Raw genomic sequence first — 19,401 nt, forward strand, 5'->3', positions numbered from 1 at the left:
GACATCCTACGAGATTATCATTGAATTTGAGCCCTTTTGCTTCAAGCCCTCTATCGAGCCCTTGTCACACCTCAACCAGACCAACAAGACCATTCACAGCAGCTTGTGTGGCTCTAGGCCGACTCTGCTAGCTTAGAACCAAGCTACTCGCTATTCAGCTGGCAAAATTAAAAAGTGAACAATCTAGTAACAGCTAGTGGTGTTGAGTCGATCTAGCCGTTACACGAATGCTACACGAGGGCCACGATCGAGACCTTGGGACCGAGGCTCACCGACTACTAGTATTAATAGAGCTCTTTCTTTATCTAGGCCGTGAAGAAAAGCAAGGACTTTATTACCAAAGGCTGTTACTAGATGAATTGAATCACGTCGTTCCAAGTCCTCTACTAAGCTCTTGTCACACTAGCTGCCGAATTATATCTATATTTAGAAACGAAGTGTTTGCGGCTGCTCGTTAAAAGGTCAATCAATGTTCTATTTAAACCAATCTTCGGAGTCTTTTTTTTCAACGGCGCAAATCACACCACAGTCGCGGGCAGCCTGCTTATCCGGACGCTTTTGTCACCCCAAAGTCGAGACTGCTATTTGTAATGTATATCCGTAAAGAGTGTATTAGGCGAGGCTCCTCTGACGGAATCTAGAATTCGGAATGCGTTTTAGCATCTTGAGCATCTTCCTGCTGCTAGGAAGATAGCAACTATAGCCTGACACCGAACCGCCCACCATTAACCTGCTATGCACTCACAAGACCGAAGAAACAGTATTGTCATAGCTATGGTATTTAGATGATATGTGCAAGCTCTATTATTTGCGCTTCCTTCCACGTTTATTTCGGTTCGGTTAAAGATGCAATGGTGCTTGTACAGGAACATATTTCCTCTATGCTCCTGGAACCACTTCTTGGCATACAGTGTCGCTTCTGGCAACGACAAGGCGGCACAATCTGCCGCTCCAACAAAACCTCGCCGCACGTCACAATCTCGCTCAAAATCAGCACCCAACTCCTCAAAGTCGTCGCCGTTGATGACGGTGTCCTCGACAGTCAGCCACCGACGAGTGCCGTCCACGGTAACGGCAAACGAGTTTTCCATTTTGGGCGACGACACTCTCCCCTCGGCCAGGTGGAAGCAGGTACAGCGGTGATAGCCAACTCCGAGGAGCAAGACGCGGGCTGAGAGTCCTTCCATCCGTGCAAGAGGGCTTTGCTCGCCGAAGCAGCAGTCGAGCGCATGATCGGCCGTGACGGTCCCCGCGTGGAGCCCAATGGCGGCGAACGAAACCTGAGGGTGCGCGCTTCGCAAGGCGCTAGGCCAGGTCCGAACCGTTTCGGGGATGGTGCCGACGGCCAACGTCCGGGTTTTCTCCGGGTCGTAGGCGGGTATCGACGCCCGTAGGGCTGGCCACCACGCTTCGTCCACGTCCAGCGACACCGGTGGCACTTTCCATGTGGAGGGGTCAGAGTTTCCACATGAGAATGCGGGCACGACCAGAGTTCCCTCACGACCAAGAACTTGGAGCAATGCGCTGACAACCGTCTCGGCTCCTCCACTGACGAAGCCCATGCTTTTGAGTGACGAGTGTACTAGAAGAGTGTCACCCTTGTTTATGCCCAGGTTGCGCAGGTCGGCTACCAGGCTTTGCCGTGTGCAAAGCGGCCCTTGAGGACGTCTTGGAGGCGACCGAGGACGAAGTGGTGGCATTTTTTCCCCCGGCAGATTGCACTCATTTGCGTGGCCAGTAAGATGGGTTCAATGATTGCGGGACAAAGGGAGCGAACGACCTAGCCGAGCTTTTCGAATGATTGCATTCCGTCTATATACCGCGCATCACGTTCCTGGAATCTCGCGGCACGGCATACGGGCCTAATGCAAGCCCGTTGGTTGGCAAGGGGCTCGGCCCAATAACGACATTATAGTTCCGAACAATTTGCCAGACCTCGCCGTCAACAAGTGGGCGAAGCCGTCCCGCCACTGCAGACGAGACATGGAACGCCCTGTCCCGTCATTGGTGATGTTGTTGGTGGTGGGCTACTAAGAGAGGCCGGCACCGTGTAGTAAATCTGGTATAGTGAAGGGGCACCATCAATAGCAGCGTTAGAAAGCGTGAAGCGATTGATGGGCAAGTGTTTGCGAAGCCAGGCGGTGACGGTCTGAGCCTCACCGTGCTGTGTATTCCGGGTAGACGGTGCTTTTTATTGCAGCTTGAAGAGGCTGTGTAGTAATAGCCAAACAATTACTCTAGAAGAAATACTCGTACAGAGACGGCAGAAGACGGCGGCTATGAGGCGGTGGTAAAGCTACTTCTCGAGAAGGTTGCCCTCGTAGGGGGTTCCGTCATGATCCCCACAATCCTTTTCCAGCAAGCCGCACATCGAGGCGGTGATCACGGCACTGCTTGAGAATCATGTCGATCTTGGAAACATGGCAAGTCTCTTTCTGTCAGAGCCCGAAATGGCACACTTGTAAGCTGGATATCGGGGGTATACAGCCAAGGGCCGCCATTGCTGGATCTGTTTGCCCCATGGCTCAATGGCCAAAAGAAATTAACCAGCCACCAGTAAGCGGCTCAAGGGTTGCTACGGAGTACGGAGTAGAGGCAACTCATGTGTCGGTTGTGGACTGTTTAGGAAATTAGTGGGGGTGGTTCTAGATTTCATCGACTATAACCACCAGACTCCTTAGGCAGGAGCCAACCATGCACAGCTATTCGTGTCTCACATGAGCGCTTACCAGCCTCCACGATGCATATAAAGTCTGGCCCTTTCATTGCGAATACGTCTTCTCCTTCACTTGAATTCTACCACAAAATATCCGGTTTTTCAGCCGAAGGCTGACTCTACATTAATCCATAAGTTTTCCGAATAATGAGGGTTTGGTGCAGGCTTGACAAATAAGTTTCTATTGGTCCAAATTCTGTATGGGAAATCGCGAAAGAAGGCTGGATTGGTTGGTGGCTCTAGAAAAGTGGGTAAAGGACAGCCACCGTCTGTCGGTGCTTCTTTGTTTACTTCTCTGTTTACAATCGTTTACAATCGTTTACAATCGTTTACAATCGCTAAATTTGCCCAGCGATCTGTTCGTTTGCTTGGCCAGCAGCCTTTCTTCCATTATTGAAACAGATGTACCGCATGGTTGGGTATGGATTATGATTCTAGGGGTAATATTAGTCCTAGATCTGAATTGGCAGTCCATTGCCCGTCTTGCGACCGAACAAAATCACCAAGTAATTTCGTTAGCAGGAGGAAATCTGCCAATCCAACTACAACCTGTCTGGAATGCCGGGACCACCGCAATTCCGAGGTAACTGACACCATTGATATACTATATATGCCTCCCTAACCTGATCAAGCGTGCCAGGTCCAAAGGTGCCGTCCTTGCATTGAGAAAGCTGGCTGTCCGTCCTACCTCAGCTGAGAGATCTGCCCCGAAAAGAACCGACAGAGACGCTGGCCTATCGCCTCCTAACCAGAGATCTGGAACCCAACCTACATCGCCAGAGAAGCTACGGCAACAACATACAGCTAGGAGTTTGTTCGGAGAGCCAGGCAGCCAGCCGCAGATAGTGCTGGGGACGCCGATCCCACCAACCCAAGCGAGCTCGCGGCTCTTCCGGGCTCTAGCTCCCTCACCGCCTGTGCCGCCCTCGACCGATCCTGTCGCCTCACATTCTGATCCATCTACTGTCCGAAGCAGCACGACTGGTGTGGACTACTCTTACCTGGCTGTTAGGTTCCACAAGGGCGGGAAGGACTCGCAAGATGATGCCTCCAAGGCCGGCGCCAGGGCCAAGCAGGCCACTATTCGGCGCGACCATCGTTCACGACGCCGTGCAGGGGAGGCTGTGTCACTAACTCCCACAATCTCTCAACTCGGCGTCTTTGAAGGTTCTGATGGTCCTGGAGAAGGTATCCTTGTGCTGTGGTCCCGGCAGTTTGTTCAAGCTAACCACGGAACGTAGCTGGGAGTCAAGATCGACTACAGGCAAATGAGCTCCCAGATGGGGATGGAATGACCAAGGAAGCGGATGACAGGGGACAGTTCTCTGAATCTGATGTTGACGTCGAGGACTATTTCAACTTGCTGCTTTCACCTGCTCGACCACGGAAGTACCTCGAACACCTAGGGGTAGAGTCTGATTCCGATCTAGGGGACGAAGACGGGAACGATAATAGCAATGCCTTGGACGAAAGCCCTCTTCGCTATTGCTCGCGGCAGCCTTCCAGAAAGTCAGGGCCTCGTCGCCGTGCTCGCCGTGGTCCTGCCCCTGGTACAGGAGGGCGGCCAAAAAAATCTCAAAGGCAAACTCGATCGTCGGGGCCGCCACGACGGTACCGGAGTCCAGTGATGATTCCACCTGAAGAATCGGCCGTATTTCACGCACAAGATCCGGTGTGGAATGGGGACCTGGACGCTTGCGCCTTGACCTGTCGTGATAAAGCAATCCTCCGTGAGTTCTGGACAAAGCTGGACAATGACCAAATGCAATTTTGTGGTCGATGTCAAGAGCGTTGGTTCCAGATGAAGATCGATTCTGATGGCATTTGTGCGCGTTGCTGTCGAAAGGATGATAAACGCGGCCCTGAAGAGCCGTACTTCTTCTCTGTGGACAACCAGTTGGATTTTGGCTCCGTACCGACTCAATTGCCTCAGCTTACACCTACTGAAGAGTCTTTAATAGGCCGTGTTCACGTCCACGTGAATATTATGCTTGTGCGGGGCCAGCAGTACAAATATCGGGGACATGTTGTTCACTTTCTCCGCGAGGTTGGCTTGGTGTACAACCAACTCCCGCTTTTGCCGCGGGAGTTGAACACTGTATTACTCCGTCCTTCCAATACGTCGTCCCATGCAAACCTTAGCCGGCAATTCACCCGCCAGTTCCGTGTACGCCGCCAGCCAGTTGCCATATGGCTTAACTACCTCCGGCGCCATCATCCTGGCTATCGATGCATCGTCATCGACGAAGAGCGGCTGAGTCAATTGCCTCAAGATGGCAATGTCCTGGACGACATCCCCCAGAGCCAGGTGGAGGCTGCCGAAGTTGGACCCGAGGAAGATGAGGAGGCAGAACCGGACCTGGAGGACGAGGCTGCGGTGCCGGACCTTTTGGCCAAGGACACGGAGCTCGATGCTCTGCGGTCTATTCTTGCCGGAGAACCAGAAGCTGAACCAAGGCTTTCCACAAGCTTCCAGGAGCAGGTGCAGCACGAGCTGCAGCTTCCGAATATACGGCGCACACCCATTAATGAGTTCAATCGCTCTCATGCCCTACTCTCCTTAGCTTTTCCCTGCCTCTTTCCTGACGGGAGAGCCGACTTTGTTGAGCCTCGGCTACGGTCAATCGACTACAAGGACTACATCGAGCACGCGATGCGCTGGCATGACGGGCGTTTTGCACGCCACCCGACCTTCCGCTTCGTCGCCTTCAATACTCTGATGCGGTCACAGGCCCGTGCACGGTCCAAATTCTTCGTGAAGCAACACGATGGTAGTCATGAACCGCTCACACGGGAGCAGCTTGTTCAGGCACTGGAGCACAGCGAGGACCCTGAGGCGCAGGTGCTAATCAACTCAATCACAAGACATGCGGTACCTATTCGCGGCACGCGCCCCTTCTGGAACAGGAAGAGGCAGGACCTCGAGGCCTATGCCTACAACCTTGGATGTCCTGGTGCATTCATCACATTCAGCCCGGCAGATTTACACTGGCGGAGTCTCTACCAGCACATGCCCCGATATGATGAATGGCTGGCTGCGTCCGAGTCCGAGAGGATGGGTCTCTCGCGCCAACTTTTGCGTCAGAATCCTCACATTGCTGCTTTCCATTTCTACCGCCGATACTGTTTCTTTCGAGATATCGTGTTAAGCAAGAAGTTCAACATTACGGATTACTGGGATCGGTATGAATGGCAAGGGCGTGGCAGTCCGCACAACCATGGCCTGTACTGGATGGAGAATTGCCCAAGAGTCGACATGGTGGATGAAGCCGCTCGTGATGTTTTTGCACGCACGTGGGGATTCCACATCACTGCCATTAATCCTGAGCCGACTAGGACTATGCCCCAGGGTGAGGGTAACCCCCTGAGCGTAGATCCACTGAGTACAGAACTGACATTCCTGCGTCTCTCACAAATCGTCAACCGCTGCCAGCGCCACAGATGCAATACCACATACTGCTTACGCGTAAGGAAGAGAACCGTTGATCTGGCGAGGGATATGGAAGGCGCTGCTGCAGATATCGAGGCGGCCAATGCGGCCAATCCAGAGCGGGAGTGTCGTTTTGACTTTCCTCGTGCCTTGCGGGAGCTGGCCGCAGTGATCAGGAAGGAAGGCAAGTCGTACTATGTCTTCGAGGCGGCGCGGAATGACAACCTCATGAATCACTTCAATCCCGCCATTATACTAGGCTGGCTAGCCAATATCGACATATCTCCTTGCACCAGCCTACAGGCGGTTATTACGTACGCTGCCAAGTATTGCAGCAAATCTGAGAAGAAGACTGAGCCTTACTGTAAGCTTGCAGACCAGGTTTTGCCGCACACGGCACACCTTCAGCCGCTATTATCCTTCTCCTCTCGCCTGATGAATAAGCTGATTGCCGAGAGAGATTACTCGGCGCAGGAGATTTCCCATCTTCTCCTTAACATTCCTCTGCAGGAAGGCACGCGGATGGTGGTCTCTGTCGACTGCCGTCCTTTGGAGCAACATGCACGTTCGTATCGCGTGGATGAAGATGTCAACGAGACCGTCGGCAGCTACAGGAGGTATCTCGAGAGAAATGACCAGCACGAGGATGCAACTTACCTCGAGTACCTGCAATCGTATAATCTCAAGACGTGGAGGAGACTCGCTGCCAACGCGAAGAAGAGAGTCCTGTCTTACTTTCCTCGATACAGGTCCGTGGAGGCATCTCCCCAGTTTGGTGACTTCTGCCGTGTTAAATTGATGATGGCTCATCCGCATCGCTCTCCAGAGGAGTTGCTCACCGTGGGCGGGCAGCGGTTCGATTCCTTCGCGGCTGCGTACAGGTTTTGCAGAGAGCAGCACCGTGACACCCATGCGGACGATCATTATGGGGAGCCAGATACAAATGAATTGAGGGCTGAGGACGACGAATTTGAGCTTGAGGTCCATGAAGAGCCCATTGTGGATGAAGACTGGCATGAACTCGCCCGCATGCTTCCCGACCGCCCGCTGGAGGAAGAGGATATCGACATGCTCGGCCGCCGAGACATCGACATCAATTATGATTGGACCCCTCACGTTGGACGGTATACTGATGACGGTATTCTCAAGGGCGACTACTGGAAGCAACGCAAGGCGGCAAACCGCCTTGACCTTGATGTGGATCATCAGCCCTTGGAAGCTCGAGATTCCCTAAACCGGGATCAGCGCTTAGTATACGATACCGTGATGGACCACTTCCTGAATCAGGAACCCTCTCAGTTGCTGCTCCATGTGGATGGTGGAGGTGGTACCGGGAAGTCATACCTCATTAATTTGCTCTCCGCGCACCTCCAAGCCGCTGCTGCCGGGAGAGGGACACCTGTTTGGCGTGCCGCGCCCACTGGCGTCGCGGGAAATCAGATATCGGGCACTACTTTGCACTCCCTGTTACACCTTCCAATCAACAAGGACTTCAAGCCCCTCTCGCCCACTGACATGGCCCAGCTCCAGAAGAAGCTGAAGGACATCAACTACCTGATCATCGATGAGAAGAGCATGCTGGGACTGCGACAGCTTTCTTGGATCGATGACCGCCTGCGCGAGGCGTTCCCGAGTAGGAATGAGGAGTTCTTTGGTAGTCTTAACATCCTTCTGGTTGGCGACTTCTTCCAGCTTCCACCCGTGCTACAGAAGCCGCTCTATTACGATAAAGAGGTGCAGGGAGTGGAGATCAAAGGCAGGAACGCATATAGACGCTTCGATAAATCAGTCTTCTTGAAGGTTGTCCAACGGCAACGGGGCGACGATCAGAAGGCGTTTCGCACAGCTCTCGAGGAATTGCGGCTCCTCCAACTGTCAGTCGAGTCCTGGAAACTCCTTTCCGGTCGAGTACAGGCGAAGCTAGATGATCTGGAGGTCGCCAGGTTCGCCAACGCCTTGCGAGTATACGCCACGAAAGATAGGGTGAACGAATATAACCACTACCACCTCGACCGCCTCGGCCGGCCAGTCATTCAGGTCAAGGCTAAGAATGTCGGCCTTGGCGCGGCTGCGGCGCCTGATGACAAGGCGGGCAACCTTGCGAAGCAGATCCCTATATGCATTGGCGCCCGTCTGATGCTGACATCTAACCTTTGGCAGCCAGTTGGTCTCTGCAACGGCGCTCGCGGTACCGTTTACGATATCGGCTGGGCACCGGGGGCTGACCCAGTCCAAGACCCTCCCTGTGTTATCATGATGGAGTTTGACAAGTACAGTGGACCTGTGTTCCTGACCACCGCTGATGGCAGAAAGATTGTCCCGATTCTCCCAGTAGACAGGGACTTCCTCATCGGAAGCACTCTCTGCACTCGCACGCAGTTTCCCCTGATCGTATGCTACGCCATTACGGTTCACAAGTCGCAGAGCATCACTGAAGATGTCATCGTGACAGATCTCTCCTGTCGGGACTTTCAGACTGGTTTAAGCTACGTAGCTGTCTCTCGCGTAAAAACGCTCCAGGGCTTGATGCTGGATGCGCCCTTTGATCGTGGTCACCTGTTTTACGAGTCTCCACCAGAGGGTATGAAGATGAAGATGAGGGATGAGCGGCATAGAAGACGACAGGTCCTTACACGGAATCCATATAGGTCAGACCACGGCTCTGCATAACTAGATAGCTAGCTAAATGTAATGGCTTAATAGTTGCTTGGCCCAAGGACTCCCAGCCTTCGGATGATCGTACCCCTTGCACCCACAGCTCTAACGTGCAAGGGGTGGCGTAGTATTTTACTTGCTAAGTACGGAGTCATCTTTCGTAATAGGGTGGCCTCTTATATGCTTGTAACTCCTCGTATTTAAGGTACTTTCTTTATTAAATGAATTCTCAGGTGAATTAAGTATCTTTTAATCTCATATCTTTAATCGGTTGACATCCTTGGTCGTCACCAAAATGGCACCTGCGCACACTCAAAGGGATAGCAGTGCGTGTATGATGAGACGAGATATATTACCATTATTACCATCACCGCATGGTTTTATTCTATTACATGTTAGCGTGACAAACATTCTGGAGCCTCTTCTTTCTTGCAGACTCGATTAAGCCCTTTGACTGTATCGCTCTATTCACTGGCGTCAGGCAATGATTTTAACCGGAACTTTTCGACATCTCACTCCGATATAGGGTTAATAAATGCGGAGCGCGAAGCTCTGCACTCCCAGACCGCCTCTAGCCACCCGCCGCTCAGCGAACCTCACCTGTGACCGAGGCGGCGCTAGGGTACGGTGGCACATTAGCTAAGGTTTACAGTTACTATTATAACCTTATATTAAACATTTTAAGCGATTTTAATAATTTAAGTAATTTAAATAATTTAAGCTATATATATAAAGTTAATCTTTACTTTATTAATTCTTTTATATAAAGAAATTAATTATTAACTTAAAATATTATAAAAAGATATTAATTATTATTTTAAATTAAATAAAATTATTATTTAATACCTTTACTTAAAGTTACTTAACTTAAAGTCTCTTTAATTATATAATAAAATAATAAGAGATATAATATAATAAGTAATATATATATAATTAAGTAAATAATAAATAAAATATATATATATAAGCTTATAATATTATAAAATCTTACTTAATTTTATTTTTATTTAATTTAATTAACTTATTTTAAGTTTTTAACCTTTTAATTAAATTAATTAATTATTCTTAAAAGTTAATACTTAATTTTATACGTATATTTATTATAAGTAATTTACTTTAATTTTTATTAAAGTAAGAAAATATACGATTAAGCTATTTATAATTATTATATATATTATTAAAATAGTCTAATAATTATATATAAATAAAAAATAAAGAGGTAAATTTATTTATATTTTAAGCTATTTACTTATAATAATAATTATAAGAATTCTTATATATAATATCTTTTAAGTAAATTAAAAAGATATTAATATATAAGAGCCTTTTACTTTTAATTTACTTAAGTTTAATATAATTTTTAAGAAATTATACGTTTTACTTAAAAAGTTTAAGAATAATACGTTACTCTTATAAAAAAGCGTATAATTTAAAACTATTTTTACTTATATAAACTAAAAGTAATTAAGGTATATTAAGAATAATATATATAAGACTTTAATAAAATTATTAATTATTATAATAATAGCTTTATTAAGTTATTTATACGTATAAGATTTCTTATTATATTAAAGTTATAATAATAATAGCTTTATTATTATTAATTATATTACTTATTCTTAGCTTTATAAATATAATAAATATTAATAAATATATATAAAAACATGTTTTTTATTCTATAAATATTAATTATATAATAATAAAAAAAAGAAAGTATTATACGTATAATATTATTATTACTATTATTATTATTTTAAAGAAAAAAGAAGGGAAAAAAATCATATAATTTAATAGTAACTAATAAAACCTTTTAAGGCTTTAAGTATATAACCTTTTTCCTTTTTTTCTTATATTAACTAATATTTAATTATTTATAATTAATAAGAGATATTTATAGTTATTAATAAAAGAAAAATACGTATATATTATATCTTATATAATTAATATAAACCCTATTATATTATATAATATTAAAGCTATAATATATTAAAATATAATAATATCTTTTTTTATACTCTCTTTTTATTAAATTTTTCTTCTCTTTTTATCTCTCTTTTTTACGTATATATAATAAGTTTAAATAATTAAAAAAAATAATACTTAAAAGCGTTATTATATATATATAAAGAGATTTAAAATATATACTTTAACTTACTTTATTATTATTATTATAATAAATTCTAGTTTATATTAATTTTAATTAATTTTAATAATAAAAGCTTTTTATTACGTATAAAATCTTAAATATTAACGTAGGTTTTTTAATTAATAACTTTATAAATTATATTATTATTAAATTTAAAGTATAATTATATAATAAACTTTTTAAAATTCTTTTAAGCTTAAATTTAAAAAGCTATATAAGTAACTTATTAATTCTTATATAAGAACTTATAAGAAAATTTAATTAAGTTACTTATTTAAGTAATCTCTTTATTATTATTTAAGATTATAATAAGTAACTTCTTTATTTTAAAGATATATATAAAGCTTAATTTATATAAGAAGTTAAAATTTTAAGTATATATTAATATAAAATAAGTTTTATTAAGCTTTTACTTCTTAAATAATATAAGAAACTTTATAAATATTATTTAATATTAAAGAATAATTAAATTTAAGACTTTATATAATTTAACTTTAAAATATATTTTTATAATTAAACCTTTTAATAGCTTAAAAGAACTTAAATAAAGTAAGCTAGCTTTTATTAATTAAATAATTAAAAATATATAAAAGAACGTATATTATTTAATCTTTTTAAATAAGATAATTTATATAATTTAAATATTTAAGATAATTAAGTTATTATATAAATAAATTTTTAAGTCTTAAAGAATTAAAAGCTAATTAAAAAAGAGATTATTAATAATAATATTATAATTAATATATTATATATAAATTCTCTTTTACACGTATAATAAACTTATCTTTTAATATCTTTTAAAGCTCTCTTTTAATTATTTTAATTAAATATAATAAATTTATAAGCTTAAGTTAAGCTTTTTATATAAAATTAATAAAGAAAGTAAATAATATAAAATATAATAAATTTACTTTTTATATATAATATATATAAAAATAATAACCTATATAAAAAGATTAAATATTCTTAATCTCTTTATTTTAAAAGTCTTATAATTAAGCTTAAAGGTCTTAAAATATTAAGTTTTCTTAAAGAGTTAAGTTAATAATAAGCTTAAAGTTCTATTAAAAAAGCTTATATTAATTTAAATTAATATATAAGAAATCCCTTTTTTTAGTTTTATACGTATAAATTATTAAGCTTTTTTATAAGAAATAAAGTTAAGTTATAAAATTAATTTTTAATTACTTATTTAATAAGCTTAAATTTATTATTATAAAGTAAAATAAGCTAATAAAAATAAACGTAAATAATCTTAATTATTATTATTAATATTAAGGTTTTATAATTCTCTTATATATTATTCTTATATTTCTTATATTAAAAAGAAGTTAATATTAATATTATAAAGAGAATTAAGTATTATACGTAAAACCTCTTAATTATTAGTATTTTTATTAGTATTTAATAATATACTTTAATTTTAAATACTTTATATATAATAAAGATTTATAAGAATACTTAAAATAATATAATTTTTATTCTTTTACGTATAAATTTTATACTTATTTTAAAGCTAAATAAAGTTTATAAATTTATCTTAAATTATAGGTATATAAATTACGTATAATATAATTTAATTTATAAGATTACCTTTAATAAATAATATATACTTAATTAATTTATTAAAGAATAATATCTATTAATTTAAAACGTTTAATTATAATTACTATTATTAGCTTTTAATATATATATTTCTTATATTAAGGTTATATATATAATAAAAGTTAATTTAATTCTCTTAAGTATAAGAATATTAATTTTTATTTATATCTTTATATAATATATTAACTAGATTTACTTAAGCTAATATTACTTATATTATTACCTATAATAGGGTTTTAATATTATAATTAAATCTTATAAAAAATAATTATATTTAAAGATATTATATTATATAAAAATACTACTTTAATATACTTAATATAATTATTATAAAGTAATTATAATAAAATTAAATAATATAATATAAGTATATATTAATATATACGTATACTTAAATATTAAATCTCTTTAACTTCTTATAATTATTAAGATATTAAAGAAAGTTTAATTTTAATATATAAAAGTTTATATAATATTTAAAATTTCTCTTTTAATATTATTAAATCTCTTTTAAAAAAATTAATTAATAAAAACTATAAAGCTAATTTTATAAGATTAAAACTTAATCTTATTATTATATATAATAATATAAATAATTATAATTAAAGTCTTATATAATTAATATTTATTAAAGGTTAACTTTAAGAAATTAAATTATATTTTAAAGAGTAACTTTTTACTTTTAACTTATATAAAAATATTACTTTATATTATATTATTAATAAATTTAATAAATAATATAAAGTATATATAATAATTAATCTTAAACTTAAAAGTCTTAAAGAATTAAGTAAAATTATACGCGTTTAATTAATTTATTTATAATTTACGTATAATATTATTATAAAAACTTTTAACTTTAAAGCTATAACTTAAAAGTTTATAAGTTAATTATTAAGTTATTTTATTATTAAAAAAGCTTATTTATTATATAAAAAATACTTTATATTATATAATCTTATATAAAAAGCTTAAATATCTTTTTATAAAAATTAAAAAGAAATATTATAATTAATATACATAAAAAACCTTAAGAAAAAAGTTAATATTAAAAGATATAAATATTAATAGTTTATTACTCTTATATAAAAAATTAATTATTAAGGTAATTAAAAATCTATTAATAAGTAAGTTCTTTATTTAAAAGAGTATAAATCTTCTCTTATATATATTTTAGGTTTCTTTATAATAATAATATTACTTATATATAAGTAATTTACTTAAAATATTAAAAATCACTTAAATTACTTAAACTATTAAAATCGCTTAAAATGCTAGATGTGGGGTTGTGGCAGCAATTGCGAACCTTAGCTAATGTGTGACCGTACCAGGGGTCTTGCTCGCGACCCTGGAGCTTGCATGTGCACATGAGGGGCACGTGCCGCTTCGTCCTCCAATTCAAACAGCGTGAATCACTCGACAGCCTACCTTATGATCGCTTCATATGGCATCAATCCCTCGGCGATTGCCTTGGCCTCGCCGGGCTTGGAAGTCACTTACTTTCTCCAACCTGAACTTTACGCCAATTCCACTGCATGAGAAGCTCGAGGAAGAGCTCTTTGCCGACTACATCGCATCCCGTTACTATCCAGCTCGCTTCGGCGAGATGCTCAAAAATCGCTATCAGATTGTTGGCAAGCTGGGCTTTGGAGCTAGCTCAACCGTCTGGTTGGCGCGCGACCTACCGTGAGATGCTCTCGCACCTACTCAACTCGCTTGACCTGTGCCTCCTACTAATTAACAGATCAGTGGACGTCGGCATGTAGCGCTCAAGCTCTTCATACATGCTCAGTCCATGGGTGACCAGTTGCATCGCTGACTCGCGATATACAAGCGTATCTCTGCATCATCATCGAAGCATCCTGCCCGCGGTGCCGTTAGAGAGCTACTGGACTCTTTCGATGTTCGTGGACCAGACGGCAGTCACCGGTGCTTGGTGCACCCACCGCTCTGGGAAAGCACTTTGGCTTTCTTGCGCCGTAATCGGTGGAAAGGCTACCGGCACCAGTACTGGCATTTGTCCTCCGTCGCGTCTTTCTTGCTTTGGATTTTCTGCATACAGTATGTCAAATAATACACACAGGTGCGTGCTGGGGGAAATGGGCCGAGCATAACCCGCCTTGGCCGTAGTTCATATAATTCGTCCTTGAGGAAGAGTGCTGAATTTTTATGGAATAGACATCAAGGCCGATAATATCATGTTTGGCATTGAGGGAGATTCGGTCTTCACCGCATTCGAGGAGCAAGAGCTGGCCGACCCGTCTCCGCGGAAAATCGTGGACGGTAGGGCCATCTGTCTGTCACGCGAGCTTCAGATGCCGAAAAACTGGGGCGCACCGGTTTTTTGTGACTTCGGTCAGCAGTTAGCGGTGATGTGAACGTCTTGAGGACGTACAGCCCGATATCTACAGGCACCCGAGGTTGTTTTGGAAGCACCGTGGTCCTATGAGATTGATATTTGGAATACGGCTTGTATGGTACGGATCTGAAACGGAAGTTCGCATGTGCAGAACTTGAGAACCCAGGTCTGGACTGCCATTTTAGATCTGAGATTTGTTCGAAGGTGGTCACCTGTTCACTGGACTCGATCCGCAGGATCAGCAATACCGCAGCCGAGCACACCTCGCCGAGATAGTTGCGTTGCTCGAATCACCTCCCAAAGCACTCCTTGATGCAGGCAAATAAAGCCACAAGTTCTTTACAGTACAAGGTAAGCGAACAGTAGACAGTGGGATATCCCTGGCTTGCTGACACCAGATACCGCTCGTCCCACAGGCGAGTGTCGTGCAGAGACTACACGTCCAAATAGTACGCCGATCGAGATGATAGAGACGAGCCTGGAGGGAGAAAACCGAGAGAAGTTTCTCGCCATGATACGGAAGATGCTGCAGTGGGAACCTGCGAGGCGCGCCTCGGCCAAGGAGCTGGCTGAGGACGAGTGGATCATGAAGCATAACGTTGCCCGGGCGTCTTTCCCTAGTCATTTGTCACACCAATAAGTGGCAGCCCAGCGCTTAGAGAGAGAGAGACGGGCAATAATGCATAACAAAATCACTGACTTGGATAGCTAGGCGCCGTGATACTGCCACCCATGACTGGAGACTAATCCCAGAAGGCCGGCTCAACTTGAAGGAATTCACGGTGTGATGTTGCAAAATGTTAGAAGGATTCCCTGGTATATCGCCCGCCGTAGCCTGTCGCATGATCGTGTAAAGTTATACCATCGACAGCACACGATAGCGCAACAGAACAAATCAAACAACGCACGAGACGGTGATCCCTCAGAGTGTCGTCGCCTTAGCCGCAACCACCATCACAGAACTCATTTCGTCGAGCACAGCACTCCCGCTAAGCGTACGCGTAGCGTGCCCGACCCGTATCGTCCTTATAAGCACGCTCGCTGATAATGACAAACGCAGCAAATCATCACGGGAAGCTCCTTCAAAACTTAAAGTTGCCTTATTTAATCTCACTTCCATCACCATGGAGCTAGAACTAGACTATTTCAGAGCAATAGAATATCCGGATTTCAATATCGTGAACTCTATTCCTCATGCAGGATTCTCAGCTGGCGCCGCTTTTACCTCAGAAGCGCATGGGTGGTGCCTAGAGGACCCCTGAGTCGGACCAAACAACTTCACAGGAACTTCGGTAGCATCATGACTGTATGCATACCGCTAGTCACAGTCGGGGTTCCCCATATCTAGGCAAGAAAACTATTCCCACAGCCATTCTCTGCCTCTGGCATGCGGGTCGCCCAGGAAGCCTTTCTAGAAAGGAAACTTGGTCTGTCGAAATCCCCTTTTTATATATTGCAGTTACGCAACAAGAGACTACTCGCGAAATGGTTGTCTGATGTTGTGGTCCATCTTGTTTGCTAACGAAAGTATTTCCAATGCGTACTAGCTTTGGAAGTTCTCTTAGAGAATAATGGGAGAGTTTCTCTTGGTCATGGCACCCTAAAAATGTCCCAGACCGCGTTTGTTCTATTGCAGATTGGCACAACTCACATTCCGCTCACATCGCTTCATAAACGCAAAAAAAAAAAAAGAGAAAAGAAAAGACTCGGCTACCCTTAGCTATCATTACCATCGAGCATTCATGACAACTGCGCCGCATTATTATTAAGAGCCTTGAAATGTGAAAATTCCCCTTGCTTCTTCTTCCTTCCACTGCGAAGTCGCACACATCCGTTCTCGCAGACAGCTTCACATCCATATTCATTAATCATCACTGCCTGTACAACACACAAAACCTAGATTCGGTTCCATTTAGCAAGAATAATGCATCAAGATCCTGTTGCAGCCCAGTACGCCGAATAGCACCCCGTTCCCCCAAAACAAAAAAAAAGCAGTCTTCTCATCAACATATTTTCGTCACAACAGCGACATCGAGGTGCAAATACGTGAACACGAGCTAGATATGCTTATGATGCAGCTCACTGTCTTGAGGAGGTCCATTGACCGTCTCGAAAACCTTCATACTACAATCCATGGATGTCTCACTGATCTTTCCAACCTCATCAGGTAGGTCGCGATATATCGCCACGTTACAAGCAAGGTGCACCATGTTCCAGACAGAGGCTAATTTTTCTTGGCGGTTTAGCACGTTGATAACCACGCAGGATTTCTTAGAGCGTCTCTACAACGCCATGGATGCCGAAGACGTCGGTGGTTTCCACCAGAGGTCTGACGAGGAATGAGCCATCTTCGGGGTAACAATGTACTCGGGAACAATGAGGTGATGATAAAATCAACGAGATACTAGGTCATGGGAAATTCTGGGAACCACGGCGCAGTATCACAAGGCGATGAAGTCGGGGACAAATTGGAAGTTTATATATGCAAACCGAGCTGATCATTGGTATCATAGTTATCCGCAAACTCTCCATGGTATAAATAGCTTCACAAAACCAAAAACGATCCACCTCAGCCAGCCTTCGAAACGGACCCAGACTTGATGGGAGTCGCAGTCCCGCTTGACTCTGCAGATGCGTCCTGCTCGGCCACAAGAACCGGCTGTGGCCTTTTGCCCGTGACGATCAACCTCACCACCTTGATGAGCGTGTCCCTACTCTCCCACGCGGGATACAGCCCGACGGCAATGAATGAGCAGAAGATCCAAATGATGCCCACAACCACCCAGCCAGTAAAGAACTTCTTGGAGAAGATGTATCCCGTGCCGTACATGGGCATTGGCCAGAGGATCAGGAATGAAAGCGCCCTGTGAGAAGGAACAAAATAAAGTTAGCAACACGTTCCCCTAAAAGGAAAGGATTCGCTTGGCATGAGAGACGTACATTGAAATGGTAATGATGCAAGCAATTTTGAATGCACGGTCCAGCTTGCGCTGCTCCTTGTCAAAGTTTGCTTGCGAAGCCATCTCCGCCTCCCTCTGAGCCTCAGCATCCAAGCCCGAGCTCTCCAGCACGTCATGGTCGTCTGCCTGACGGATATCCATCATGGACTGCCAGTCGTACTTGTCCAGGCCAAAGGCCAGACACAAGACGGGGACGAAGACGACGGGCGAAAGCAACGCAGTGACATTGCCGGCCAGCATGGGATCATTGGAGCCGGTGCACTCGACGTCGAGCCTGCCGCACGTCTTCTTGGCCGTCACCAACCAGGCGACAATGGCACACGCCGTGCCCAGGATGGGGGACAGCGTCGCCGCCCAGCGGCTCTGCCCGTTCCACAGCAGCGTCAGGGTCGCGGGCAGGACGGCGGCCGAGATGAGCACGCCCATGAGCAGGTACAAGTATCCCATGGAAATGCCATTGTACCACAGGCCGATGGAGATGCAGCAGATGACGGCGGCGTAGACGACCATGCACACGTGCGACATGTAGATGAGGTGTTTCCCCTTGGCCTCTGGGCGAAAGTAGGTCCGGTAAACGTCGTAGGTAAAGATGGACGACGTGGCAACCAGCTCCGAGTTGAAGGACGACGTCACGGCCAGGAAGACCATGATGAGGGTGGCGGCCGCGCCGCCCTTGCCCAGCAGCGCGACGGCGGCGTAGGGGAGCGCCAGGCCGGCGGACACCTCGGCCTCGGTCATGCGGTTGGGAAAGGTCGGGAAGCGCGGGTTGGACTCGAGGGCCAGGGCAGACAGGCCGAGGGTGGTGGCGGTCAGCCAGGGGATGGCGAACCAGGCCAGGCCGCCCATGATGTAGCCCGGCAGGGCGTGGACGGGGTGGGCGGCGATGGCCTTGTTGTAGTAGCCGTTGTCGAGGAAGACGGTGCCAAAGTTGCCGACGATGTTGATGACGAAGAAGACGGCGCCGCCCTGCGACCGCATCGTCAGGTAGCTGCCGTCCCTGTTGCCGTCGACGGGGTGGCGCGCGGCCGCCTCGACGAGCAGGTCGTAGACGGCGGCCGGGCTGCCCAGGACGTCGGACGTGGCGTAGGCCGTCAGCGCAAACGTGATGATGATGATGAAGAGCGCGAGGCCGTGGATGTAGTCGGTGATGAAGGTGGCCTTGAGCCCGCCGACAAACGTGTACGCCACCACGGGCACGGGCATGATGAAGATGGCCGCCACGGCGTGGACGCCCGTGAGGGCGTTGATGGTGGCCGCGCCGCCGGCAATCAGCATCAGCGACACGAGCACGTTGGTGACGAGCCCAAACGTGATGAAGGTGAAGTGCGCGGGCGCGCCGTACCGTGCCTTGATGGCCTCGAGGAAGGTGTGCGCGTTGGGCGCCCTCTTCTTGAGCGTGATGGCCAGCGTGGCGAAGAGCAGGATCTGCACCGTCGCCCCGGACGCGTACCAGAACGGCCCGGACACGCCGTACCGGTAGCACACGCCCGACGACTGGAGGAGCGTGGCCGCCCATGTCCACGACGAGAC

At 43.7% G+C, this 19,401-nt stretch overlaps 4 protein-coding genes across 4 annotated transcripts; 2 read left to right on the top strand and 2 right to left on the bottom strand.

Moving 5' to 3' along the window:
* Window positions 1-741: 741 nt before the first annotated feature.
* J3458_019751 (uncharacterized protein) lies at window positions 742-2,275 on the bottom strand (the record flags this gene model as incomplete). Its single annotated transcript, XM_007813023.2, has 2 exons — window positions 865-2,275; window positions 742-772 (listed from the first exon to the last, which is right to left on the bottom strand). Exons 1-2 carry the CDS (start codon window positions 1,698-1,700, stop codon window positions 742-744), a joined length of 867 nt encoding a protein of 288 aa, XP_007811214.2. The 5' UTR covers window positions 1,701-2,275.
* An 11,721-nt stretch (window positions 2,276-13,996) lies between these two features.
* On the top strand, window positions 13,997-14,371 carry J3458_019752 (uncharacterized protein; the record flags this gene model as incomplete). The annotated part of the gene is made up of 2 exons (XM_066121672.1): window positions 13,997-14,238; window positions 14,302-14,371. The coding sequence occupies 2 exons, from the start codon at window positions 13,997-13,999 to the stop codon at window positions 14,369-14,371; spliced, it is 312 nt and encodes a 103-aa protein (XP_065973289.1).
* Window positions 14,372-16,983: 2,612 nt separating this feature from the next.
* Window positions 16,984-17,254, top strand: J3458_019753 (uncharacterized protein; the record flags this gene model as incomplete). Its single annotated transcript, XM_066121673.1, has 2 exons — window positions 16,984-17,078; window positions 17,158-17,254. The coding sequence occupies 2 exons, from the start codon at window positions 16,984-16,986 to the stop codon at window positions 17,252-17,254; spliced, it is 192 nt and encodes a 63-aa protein (XP_065973290.1).
* Window positions 17,255-17,293: 39 nt separating this feature from the next.
* Window positions 17,294-19,267, bottom strand: J3458_019754 (uncharacterized protein). The gene is made up of 2 exons (XM_066121674.1): window positions 17,852-19,267; window positions 17,294-17,775 (listed from the first exon to the last, which is right to left on the bottom strand). The coding sequence occupies exons 1-2, from the start codon at window positions 19,144-19,146 to the stop codon at window positions 17,481-17,483; spliced, it is 1,590 nt and encodes a 529-aa protein (XP_065973291.1). The 5' UTR covers window positions 19,147-19,267; the 3' UTR covers window positions 17,294-17,480.
* Window positions 19,268-19,401: the final 134 nt, after the last annotated feature.

Source organism: Metarhizium acridum (assembly GCF_019434415.1).
Source record: "Metarhizium acridum strain ARSEF 324 chromosome Unknown scaffold_568, whole genome shotgun sequence".
NCBI lineage: Eukaryota > Fungi > Ascomycota > Sordariomycetes > Hypocreales > Clavicipitaceae > Metarhizium > Metarhizium acridum.

Bases quoted from the DNA above. Each gene is read 5' to 3' on its own strand.
- J3458_019754 (XM_066121674.1), bottom strand. From the start codon at position 19,146: ATGCTGATTGCCGGCGGCGCGGCCACCATCAACGCCCTCACGGGCGTC. The intron at 17,776-17,851 runs GTACGTCTCTCA...TCCTTCTCACAG, and splicing joins TGCATCATTACCATTTCAAT to GGCGCTTTCATTCCTGATCC.